Below are 12,508 nucleotides of genomic sequence, written 5' to 3' on the forward strand. Positions count from 1 at the left end.
ACACTTACTTGCGTCACTTGACAACTCGCTCAAGATCTTGCATAACTTGTTCACGTTCTTGTTATGCCAAATCAGTCTTACTACACTCAAGATCACTAAGGAATGTTAGAACATACGAGAATTGCCAAAGAAAGATTTTGTATTAGAAAGAACTTGATTGTTTTGCTTGATAAGTTACAAATGAATAATACCCTTTATATACTAGTCTCCTAAGGTCTAGTGAGTAAATTATAATTATTATGCAATGCCCTTATTATTTACAAATAAGTACACCCTCTAGGATTTTCTACATGACTAGAACATTCCAAAGCTTTCCAAAAGAGTCTTCCTACCAATTCCATAAATATCTAGAGCTTTCCCGAGAAAATTCTCCATAGTTCTAGAATATTCCACCATGAGCGAGTTCCTAACTTATGTAACCCTTCCATATGGCAAAAAAATATGTCAAGTGGCACCTACGTGGCATGATGATGTGACGGGACATGACACTCTCCCCCACCCAATTTTGTGCCGCCCTCGGCACAAAGCATCGATACGTATGCACGCACCTCACCTTGGCATCGCTGGAGATCTTTGTCCATTAGCCATAATACCTTATGGGGCGGTTCGCCTTTCTATGTCACAAGATACTGGTCACCTTTCTTCTTGCCCCGTTTGTACTTTAGACGGCTAGCAATGATGGCATTGATCCTACGCCCATCAGATGCCTCTCCTTGCTCTTGGAATGAATCTCCCCATGACTCAACCAAGTCTAGCAGCTTCTCAAGCATTGGATCCATGCTTCCACTTCCTATTTGGCTGCCCTCCGTGGTCCCAGCCTTGCTAGCAAACTTGACCCCTCTGCTTGGTGAATCGTGTAAGTCCGATAGCATGCCATCACTTTGTAACTCGCCATCCTCTTCAACTATGTCCGCCCAACTTTTCTTGCTGTCATCATGCTACATTTGCATGGCACCAAGATAGGCTTTGGAATCTCCTACTTTCGGCTTAGATTCTAAGCGCATCCCTCCAATGCAGGCGGTCCCTCCTGTGTCACCCTTGTGTGCCTGAGCAGAGTTCCCGATCATTGTTGCAAGCTTCCCCAACTCTGGGCATTCACTTGCCCGATGTGATCTTTTACAAAAGTAGCATCCTCTCTTAGGCAAGTACTCGTTATTGTTTTCCGGCCCCTTGCCATTTCTCTTGGACCCCTGTACATTATGGGATGGCCCCTTGCCATTTCCCTTGTATATCTCGGCTATGCCTTCCCCGTTGTCCTTGTTATAATCTCCCCCGCCCCTCTCGGCGTTGCCTTCTTTGGACTTGGTAGGCTCCATCTTGAAGTCAACGAGTGACTCGGCTACCGCTATGGCCTCGTCCACTTGGCTACTTGATGGCTTCTTAACTCGTGCTTTGCCCAATTTTGCAACTCATCGATAAAGTAGAAGAGGGAATCTTCTTTGGATAACGACGGGATTTGCAGCATTAAGGTAGTGAACTCGCGCACATATTCCAGAATTGTAGTCGTCTGTCGTAGCTCCCTTAGCTTCCGCCTAGCCTTGTACACCACATTCATCGGGTAGAATTGCTTCTTCAACTCCTTCTTGAACTGCTCCCACGTCTCAATCTTGCATAGCCCCTTCTCCATGTTAGCACACTTTCGACGCCACCATAACGTGGCAACCTCGGTCAAATACATTGAGGCATTGCGTACCTTAACAACTTCTTTATCCTCCTTGACTCCCTCAAAGTACTTGTCCATCCTCCAAAATAAGTTTTCCACCTCGTGTGCGTCCCGTGCATCGCCATACTACTTTCGCTTAGGGACCTTCACATTAGTCCCTTTTGCAAGTACCATGCCCTTGATAATTTCGACCATGGTTCCCTACAAAGCTTCCTTCTAGAAATTTCATGTAGTCTTTTAAACATTCCTTTAGTCATAACCTTTGCTCTGATACCACGTTGTCATGTCCTTAGTCGTCAACTAAGTACACGTGCGGCACTTGACAACTCGCTCACGATCTTGCACAACTTGCTCATGTTCCTGCTATGCCAAGTCAGCCTTACTACACTCAAGATCGCTAAGGAATATTAGAACATGGGAGAATTGCCAAAGGAAGTTTTTGTATTACAGAGAATTTGATTGTTTTGCTTAACGAGTTACAATTGAATAATCCCCTTTATATACTGGTCTCCTAGGGTCAAGTGAGTAAATTATAATTATTATATAAGTCCCTTATTATTTATAAATAAGTACACATTCTAGAATTTTCTACATGACTAGAACATTCCAAAGCTTTCCAAAAGAGTCTTCCTACCAAGTCCATAAATATCTAGAGCTTTCCCAAGAAAATTCTCCATAGTTCTACAATATTCCACCATGAGCTAGTCCCTAACTTATGTAACCCTTCTATATGGCAAATATATATGCCAAGTGGCACCTACGTGGCATGATGATGTGGCGGGACATGACACTCTGTCCCACCCAATTTTTTGTCGCCCTCGGCACAAAGCATCGATACGTATGCACGCACCTCACCTTGGCATCGCTGGAGATCTTTGCCCATTAGCCATGATGCCTTATGGGGCGGTTCGCCTTTTCATGTCACAAGGTACTGGTCACCTTTCTTCTTGCCCCGTTTGTACTTTGGACGGCTAGCAATGATGGCCTCGATCCTCCGCCCATCGGATGCCTCTCCTTGCTCTTGGCCTAAATCTCCCCATGACTCAACCAAGTCTAGCAGCTTCTCAAGCATTGGGTCCATGTTTCCACTTCCTATTTGGTTGCCCTCCGTGGTCCTAGCCTTGCTAGCAAACTTGACCCCTCTGCTTGGTGAATCGTGTAAGTCCGATAGCATGCCATCATTTTGTAACTCGCCATCCTCTTCAACTATGTCCGCCCAACTTTTCTTGCTGCCACCATGCTCCATTTGCATGGCACCAAGATAGGCTTTAGAATCCCCTACTTTCAGCTTAGATTCCAAGCGCATCCCTCCAATGCAGACGGTCCCTCCTATGTTACCCTTGTGTGCCTGAGCAAAGTTCTCGATCATTGTTGCAAGCTTCCCCAACTCTTGGCATTCACTTGCCCGATGTGATCCATTACATAAGTAGCACCCTCCCTTAGGCACGTACTCACTATTGTTTTCTGGTCCCTTGCCGTTTCTCTTGGACCCCTGTCCGTTATGGGATGGCCCCTTGCCATTTCCCTTGTATACCTCGTCTATGCCTTCCCCATTGTCCTTGTCATAATCTCCCCTGCCCCTCTCGACGTTGCCTTCTTTGGACTTGGTAGGCTCCATCTTGAAGTCAACGAGTGACTCGGCTACCGCTATGACCTCGTCCACTTGGCTACTTGATGGCTTCTTAACTCATGCTTTGCCCAATTTTGCAACTCATCCATGAAGTAGAAGAAGGAATCTTCCTTGGACAACGACGGGATTTACAACATTAAAGTAGTGAACTCGCAAACATACTCCCGAATTGTGGCTGTTTGTCGGAGCTCCCTTAGCTTCTGCCTAGCCTCGTATTCCACATTCATAGGGTAGAATTGCTTCTTCAACTCCTTCTTGAACTGCTCCCGCATCTCAATCTTGCATAGCCCCTTCTCCATGTCAACACACTTTTGACGTCACTATAACGCGGCAACCTTGGTCAAATACATTGAGGCATTGCGTACCTTAACAACTCCGGCATCATCCTTGACTACCTCAAAGTACTTGTCCAACCTCCAAAATACGTTTGCCACCCCGTGTGCATCCCGTGCACTGTCATACTGCTTTCGCTTAGGGACCTTCACATTGGTACCTTTTGCAAGTACCATGCCCTTGGTAATTCCGGCCATGGTTCCCTACAAAGCTTCTTTCTAGCAATTTCTTCTATTCTTTTTAACATTCCTTTAGTCATAACCTTTGCTCTGATACCACGTTGTCACGTCTTTAATCGTTAACTAAGTACACGTGCGATACTTGACAACTCGCTTATGATCTTGTATAACTTGCTCATGTTCCTGCTATGTCAAGTCAACCTTACTACACTCAAGATCGCTAAGGAATGTTAGAACACGGGAGAATTGCCAAAGGAAGTTTTTGTATTAGAGAGACCTTGATTGTTTTGCTTGATGAGTTACAAATGAATAATCCCCTTTATATACTAGTCTCCTAGGGTCTAGTGAGTAAATTATAATTATTATACAATGCCCTTATTATTTACAAATAAGTACACCCTCTAGGATTTTCTACATGACTAGAACATTCCAAAGCTTTCCAAAAGAGTCTTCCTACCAATTCCATAAACATCTAGAGCTTTCCCAAGGAAATTCTCCATAGTTCTAAAATATTCCACCATGAGCTAGTCCCTAACTTATGTAATCCTTCCATATGGCAAAAATATATGCCAAGTGGCACCTACATGGCATGATGATGTGACGGGACATGACACTCCCCCCACTCAATTTTGTGCCGCCCTCGGCACAAAGCATCGATATGTACGCACGCACCTCACCTTGGCATCGCTGGAGATCTTTGTCCATTAGCCATGATGCCTTATGGGGCAGTTCGCCTTTCTATGTCACAAGGTACTGGTCACCTTTCTTCTTGCCCTGTTTGTACTTTGGACGGCTAGCAATGATGGCCTCGGTCCTCCGCCCATCAGTTGCCTCTCCTTGCTCTTGGCCTGAATCTCCCCATGACTCAACCAAGTCTAGCAGCTTCTCAAGCATTGGGTCCATGCTTCCACTTCCTATTTGGCTGCCCTCCGTGGTCCCAGCCTTGCTAGCAAACTTGACCCCTCTGCATGGTGAATCGTCTAAGTGCGATAGCATGCCATCACTTTGTAACTCGCCATCCTCTTCAACTATGTCCGCCCAACTTTTCTTGTTGCCACCATGCTCCATTTGCATGGCACTAAGATAGGCTTTGGAATCCTCTACTTTCGGCATAGATTCCAAGCGCATCCCTCTAATGCATACGGTCCCTCATATGTCACCCTTGTGTGCCTGAGCAAAGTTCCCGATCATTGTTGCAAGCTTCCCCTACTCTGGGCATTCACTTGCTCGATGTGATCCTTTGTATAAGTAACACCCTCCCTTAGGCACGTACTCGCTATTGCTTTCTGGTCCCTTGTCGTTTCTCTTGGACCCTTGTCCGTTATGTTATGGCCCCTTGCCATTTCCCTTGTATATCTCGGCTATGCCTTCCCCGTTGTCCTTGTCATGATCTCCCCCGCCCCTCTCGTCGTTGCCTTCTTTGGACTTGGTAGGCTCCATCTTAAAGTCAACGAGTGAATCGCCTACCGCTATGGCCTCGTCCACTTGGCTACTTGATGGCTTCTTAACTCGTGCTTTGCCCAATTTTGCAAATCATCCATGAAGTAGAAGAGGGAATCTTCCTTGGACAACGACGGGATTTACAGTATTAAGGTAGTGAACTCGCGCACATACTCCCGAATTGTGGCCGTCTGTCGGAGCTCCCTTAGCTTCCGCCTAGCCTCGTACACCACATTTATCGGGTAGAATTGCTTTTTCAACTACTTCTTGAACTGCTCCCACGTCTCAATCTTGCATAGCCCCTTCTCCATGTCAGCACACTTTCGACGCCACTATAATGCGGCAACCTCAGTCAAATACATTGAGGCATTGAGTAACTTAACAACTTCGTCATCCTCCTTGACTGCCTCAAAGTACTTGTCCATCCTCCAAAATAAGTTTTCCACCTCGTGTGCGTCCCGTGCATCGCCATACTACTTTCGCTTAGGGACCTTCACATTAGTCCCTTTTGCAAGTACCATGCCCTTGGTAATTTCGACCATGGTTCCCTACAAAGGTTCCTTCTAGCAATTTCTTGTATTCTTTTTAACATTCCTTTAGTCATAACCTTTGCTCTGATACCACGTTGTCATGTCCTTAGTCGTTAACTAAGTACACATGCGGTACTTGATAACTCGCTCATAATCTTGCACAACTTGCTCACGTTCCTGTTATGCCAAGTCAGTCTTATTATACTCAAGATTGCTAAGGAATGTTAGAACACGGACCAAAGGAAATTTTTGTATTAGAGAGAACTTGATTGTTTTGCTTGATGAGTTACAATTGAATAATCCGCTTTATATACTAGTCTCCTAGGGTCTAGTGAGTAAATTATAATTATTGTACAAGGCCTTATTATTTACAAATAAGTATACCCTCTAGAATTTTCTACATGACTCGAACATTCCAAATCTTTCCAAAAGAGTCTTCCTACCAAGTCCATAAATATCTAGAGCTTTCCCAAGAAAATTCTCCATAGTTCTAGAATATTCCACCATGAGCTAGTCCCTAACTTATATAACCCTTCCATATGACAAAAATATATGTCAAGCGGCACCTACGTGGCATGATGATGTGGCAGGCCATGACAACAATATGCAATATATACACAGTTTTCTCCTTTCTTCAATTTGAGAATAACAACTAGCAAAAATAATTTGAACTTGATGTAATATTGAATAATAGTATAATTATTTATAATATTATGTTTAAGATTCATAGCTCAGTACATGTTAATGATACTTTTCACCCACAAGTTAGATGATTTTTACCTGGATTATGTTTTGTCAAGAATAAGCTTACATATATATACTTGATGATCATATCTACTCTTGACCAATGCTACATCTTATGATATGTTATTTCGAATGTTATAGAAACATCTGTTCTTCTAAATTTTATATAAGACAAATGTACACCTTGATTGTAAATGGAAACCTTTTGGCCCTTGTGCATCAACTTCGTAGTATGGTAGCAATATATACTAGATTTAATTGGATCATTATCTTATTGTACTATATTGCAGTTAAGATCTTTTCAAATAAATATTAAAAAAATTATTTACTATATGGCAGAAAAGCATGAAAATTAAGCCATTTGTCTTCTATCTATTATTTTGTAGCGGCTTCTCTTTCTTTTTTTTTTCTTTTTTGTATTTCTAATGGTATTAGGGGTAGCAAGTGGGCCGGTTCGGACCCTAAACGGGCCAAGTGGGCAGGTCTCGTGGGTCGCGGTCCCGGGCCGACCCTGGTCCTTAAATAAACGGGCTTAGCGGTCCCGGACTAAATGGGTCGGGCCCGCGTGCTAAGTGGGCCCAACGGCTAAGTTGTGATTTCTTTAAAAAAAAATTAAATAGAAATTAGAGACAAAAAGATGTTAAAAAAAATCTAAGGCAATGCCTTGTAAATGTATTATAAAATTGTGACCTAATTTTTTAATTCAAATTTAAAGACAAAAATATTGTAAAAAGATATTCAAAGTAATGCCTTATAATTTATTATAGCAATAAAAAAATGACAATATCTTTCTTAGTCTTCCTCCCTCCGATAGACTGAGCACATCAAGGTACTAATACCACCATTGAGAAGAAAAAGGAACTAATCAAGATATGCCAAAATACAAGTTACATAATACATACTAATTTTTGTTCATACAAGTTACATGCTATCTCTTACAAACTTCATAAATCCTTCAAGGTTCGGAGGAATTTCCATTGGTGGTGGCAGAAAAGTAGCTTGGTCATCGCCGTTTCCATTGTCGAGCGAAGCAGCATCCTCAGCAAGTTCAGCTAGCATTTCTTCGTAAGCTTCGTCTTCCTCTGGTTGTGATTCAGCAAGTCTAAAATTTCTTCTTTTCGAATGGATCCAATCTCTGAAAAGTACTGATTTTTCCAAGCTCTCCCTCATAGGCGCTCTATAATCACCGATTTGAAGTCTTGCTTGACTGAAAGCGCTCTCTGATGCCACTGTTGAAGCTTGCATAGTTAAAATGTCTCGGGCCATCCTTGAAAGAACCAGAAAGTATTTTTCTTTGTCCTCCCACCATTTCAAAATATTAAAGGAGCCGTGGGGATTCACTTCCTCAATTTGCTGTGACAAATAAACTTCAAGCTCATTTAGTTTTGAAAAATCATTACTACTACAACCAAAAGAACCCCTAAACCCCACCCAAGCACTAAGTGCTCTTACTCCCGCAGTTCTTTTAGATGATTGAGAATTAGAAGAAGAAGGAGTTGGAACATTTGGTCTAGTATGATTTAATGCAACTTGATAAAAGATTTATAAATAGTTTGAGCATTTATTCTAATTGAGGCTATTTCTTCCGGAAGTTTAGGCAACTCATCATCTTCAAGTGCTAAACCATTATAAACAGTTTCATACCAAAATTAAGGACCTCCTAATTTCATACAAGGATTTAACAAAGCATCAACACCATAAATAGGGGGAATAGGGAAAAAATATTTTTTAAACTTTTTTCTCATAGAATCTAATAGCATGTTTATAAATTCCCCACCCTTTAAAAAATGAGCAAACAAATTTGCAAGTTCTGCAATATAAACTAAACAGTTAGAAATAGTAGGATAATATTGCCCCAAAAATTCATTTGCAGCAATATGAAATTTTTTTTAAAAATCAACAAGCATTTTAACATTAGCCCAATCCCCATTCGTAAGGTGCTTGTCATCATCACTTACATGTGCATTAAACGTTGAGTTTATGGGGTTTCTATATTCATATGCAACAACCAAACTTTCATACATATAATTCCATCTAGTTGGACAAGGTTTAAGAACCTTTTTTTCTCTTAAAGAACATAACTTATCAATTTATAATATAGTGAACGTTGCAAGAAATATGCATGATTTCGCTTTGGAATTTTAAATCGGATTTCAACGTGTATTTTGGTTTTGAGATACGGTGGAGATTTTTCTTTATTTTGTCTGTATACGGGTAAAATCGAGCATGTCGCATGACTTGACTTCCCGGTGAGCCGAGCGGAGTGGGAAGATGATCGTAACGTTTCAGAGTCAGAGCGAAGAACCCCTCGTATCAGGGATCAGGCAAACACCTGCCGTCGGGGATATCGGGACCATATCCTCGAGGTCCGATTTAAGGGTTGAGACTTCGAAGAGAATTACCGAGAAACTCACATGACTAACAAAGGGTCATGCGCAAATCTCGGCTTGTATCAGTGATCGGCGTAACGGAAGATTTTTACCTTTTTTAGAATTGTACTTAGGGTAAAACTCCCCTAGTATATAAAGGGGAAAGATTATTATTCATAAAAATATTGTAACACGCATATCAAGGCAATATACTCTTATTTTCTCTCCTATTCAAAGTTCTTACTTTTGTTCATCAGTTCTTCATTGTTGTGAGCTCGGGATCGAAGGCAAGCATTGTATTAAGCCGTTACTGAGTCCGAGATCACTCCCCTGAATTGGTTGATAATTTATTACATCATTTATCTGTTTAATCTAATGTTATTTATCATTTGTATTGAATTGATCCGCATATCCTTAAAACCACATATAAATTCAATAGTTATCCATTTTTTAGGGTAAACAGTTTGGCGCCCACCATGGGGCTAAGGATAATAATGGCAATTTGATACAAATTTTCATAACACATTATAGTTTACACTTGTTCTTTGAGCTTTTAATTCTAGGTAAAATTAAAAATGTTAAACTCCTAATCTACCCATTTGAACGTTGATGTTGAGTCCGGCCACCATGGTGAGAACAACAACGTGGTGCCCAGCAACAAGGTGCCCCCTATTAACCACAACCGAATCTCAGTCGCGGATCTGATCGATGCTAACTCACACATGGTTGTCAAAGCAAACTTACCTACTGACCCCAAAAATAACATTAGAGGGGGAGCTCGGTCGATAGCTCGGAGTACACACGACGGTGAAGGTAATAGAATCAACTTGCGGGTGATCTTCGAAATGTTATAGGCTCAACAGGCAGCGATAGCCCAGTTGCAGAACCAAAGCCGCGCCCCCAGCAGAGTTGAGCCTGAACCATCTCGGGAAAACGCTCGCATAAATGAACTGTCCACAGAAAGGCCGGGTGAAGCAGAATCCGGGACAAACCCCGAATAATAAAGATGTTTGAGGAGCTAACAAAACGGGTGGAATCGGGGAAAAAAAAAGATCGAATCCAACGACAAAAAAGTGGAGACTTATAACTCCAGGGTCGATCAATTCCCAGGAGTGCCACTGATACTGAAGGGCCTGGATTCCAAGAAATTTGTCTAAAAGCCTTTCCCTCCAAGCGCAGCTCTGAAGCCGATCCCAACAAAGTTCTGTATGCCCGAAATTCTGAAGTAAAATGGAATAACTGATCCAAATGAACACGTGAGCTCTTACACATATGCCATCAAGAGGAACGACTTGGAAGATGATGAAATCGAATCCGTTCTGCTAAAAACGTTCGGAGAGACCTTGTCAAAATGAGCTATGATATGGTATCAAAACTTACCCCCTAATTCTATTGACTCGTTTGATATGCTTGCAGATACCTTTGTGAAAGCGCACGCCGAGGCCATCAAGGTCGAGACCAGAAAGTCAGACCTTTTCAAAGTAAAGCAAAGAGATAACGAGATGCTCGGGAAATTCGTGTCGAGGTTTCAAATGGAACGGATGGATCTGCCTCCGGTTGCGGACGGTTGGACCGTTCAGGCATTCAGCCAAAGACTCAACCCCCAAAGAGGTTTCGCATTAGTTGAAACAAAATTTGATAGAATTCCCGGCGGTAACTTGGGCTGACGTCCATAACAGGTACCAACCAAAAATTAGGGTCAAAGACGATCAGCTCGGGGCCCCTTACGAGTCCGTTTATCCCATCAGAACTAGGGATAGATCCAAAAGAGCCATCGATCATGAACCAAGATCAAACAGAGATCGGTATCAACCATACAATAGAGATAAAAGGGTAATGGGTCCGTACGCAACCCTGCGAGGAGTGAAAGAAGAAGTGATCGAGGTCATAATAACCGGGGACTCATGAGCAAAAATGGTTTCGACAGACCCATCTGGTCTAAGGAGGCACCAATCGGAGTACAAATTCAGCGTCGATGCCGCCGGTATCGTATCAGCCATCGGACGTATCAAAGATACTAAATGGCCTCGACCATTACAATCTGATCCTAACCAAAGGGACCCCAACCTAATGTGTAAGTATCATGGTACTCGCCGCCACAAAATCGATGACTTCCGACAACTGAGAGAAGAAGTAGCCCGGTTATTCAATAACGGACACCTCCGAGAATTTCTGAGTGATCAAGCCAAAAGTCACTTCATGAATAGGGACTCCAACAAGCAGATCGAGCTAGAGGAACCTCAGCACGCCATTAACATTATCATTGGTGGAGTTGACATCCCCCAACGGCCGATGTTAAAACGCACTAAGGTGTCCATTACAAGAGAAAAATGGACTCGAGATTATGTATCGGAGGGAACCGTATCTTTCAACGACGAGGACGCTGAAGGCATCGTGCAACCACATAATGATGCACTAGTAATATCTATACTCATAAATAAATCTCGAGTTAAGCGTGTGTTAATTGATCCAGGTAGCTTGGCCAATATCATCAGATCGATGGTCGTGGAATAGCTGGGTGTACAAGACCAAATAGTGCATGCAGTTCGAGTTTGAAACAGATTTAACATGGCATGCAAGACTACTAAAAGGGAGATAACCCTGCTGGTAAACACCGCTGGAACCGTTCATGAAATAAAGTTCTACGTGATTCAAGGAGATATGAGATATAATGCTCTATTCGGAAGATCGTAGACTCACAACATGAGGGCAGTACCCTCGACACTACATCAGGCGTTGAAATTCCTCACACCGGGAGGGATCAAGACTGTTTACGGAGAACAGTCATCCGTAAAAGAAATGTTCGCTATCGATAAGGTGACCCCGATATTCGCACTCTCAACATTAAAGAACCCGAGTTCAGCTACCAAAGAAGAAACTAAATAGCAATCACTGACATCAACCCCGACCGAACCAAAAAAGTAGGAGACATGAGAGGATGATGATTACGGAGTCCCTAGGTCGTTCATAGACCCTGACGATTCCGATGCCACCTTGCTCGATCGGAAGGTATACCTGGGCACGAGGCTAACCCTCGAGCTCAGGAAGAAACTCATTGAATTCCTTATAGCTAACATAGATTGCTTCGCTTGGTCCCACCTTGATATCACAGGGATCCCGCCAGAAATAACCAATCACAAGCTGATCTTAGACCCGAAGTTCCACCCGATTAAATAGAAGAGGAGGCCTCAGTCCGAAGTCAAGCACACATTTATCAAAGACGAGGTATCCAAACTCCTTAAAATAAGTTTCATTTGGGAAGTTAAGTACCCTGATTGGTTAGCAAATGTAGTAGTAGTGCCTAAGGAAATAAATTAAGAATATATGTAGACTACAAAGACTTGAACAAGGCATGCCCTAAGGACTCTTTTTCTTTGCCTAACATCGATCGCATGATCGATATGACGGTCGGCCACGAGATACTCTGCTTTCTCTATGCCTATTCCAGGTACAACCAGATCCGGATGGACCCGGGCGACCAAGGAAAGAATTTCTTCATCACTAAATACGACACCTATTATTATAACGTAATGCCGTTCGGACTAAAGAACGCCGGTGGTACCAATGCCTAGTAAACCGGATGTTCGAAGAACAAATAGAAAAATCAATGGAGGTTTACA

At 42.5% G+C, this 12,508-nt stretch overlaps 1 protein-coding gene across 1 annotated transcript; it reads left to right on the forward strand.

Annotated features, from left to right (window-relative positions):
* Window positions 1-10,802: 10,802 nt before the first annotated feature.
* Window positions 10,803-11,402, forward strand: LOC138907101 (uncharacterized). Its single transcript, XM_070197251.1, has one exon. The coding sequence runs from the start codon at window positions 10,803-10,805 to the stop codon at window positions 11,400-11,402; it is 600 nt and encodes a 199-aa protein (XP_070053352.1).
* Window positions 11,403-12,508: the final 1,106 nt, after the last annotated feature.

This window comes from Nicotiana tomentosiformis, chromosome 1 (assembly GCF_000390325.3).
Source record: "Nicotiana tomentosiformis chromosome 1, ASM39032v3, whole genome shotgun sequence".
Lineage (NCBI taxonomy): Eukaryota > Viridiplantae > Streptophyta > Magnoliopsida > Solanales > Solanaceae > Nicotiana > Nicotiana tomentosiformis.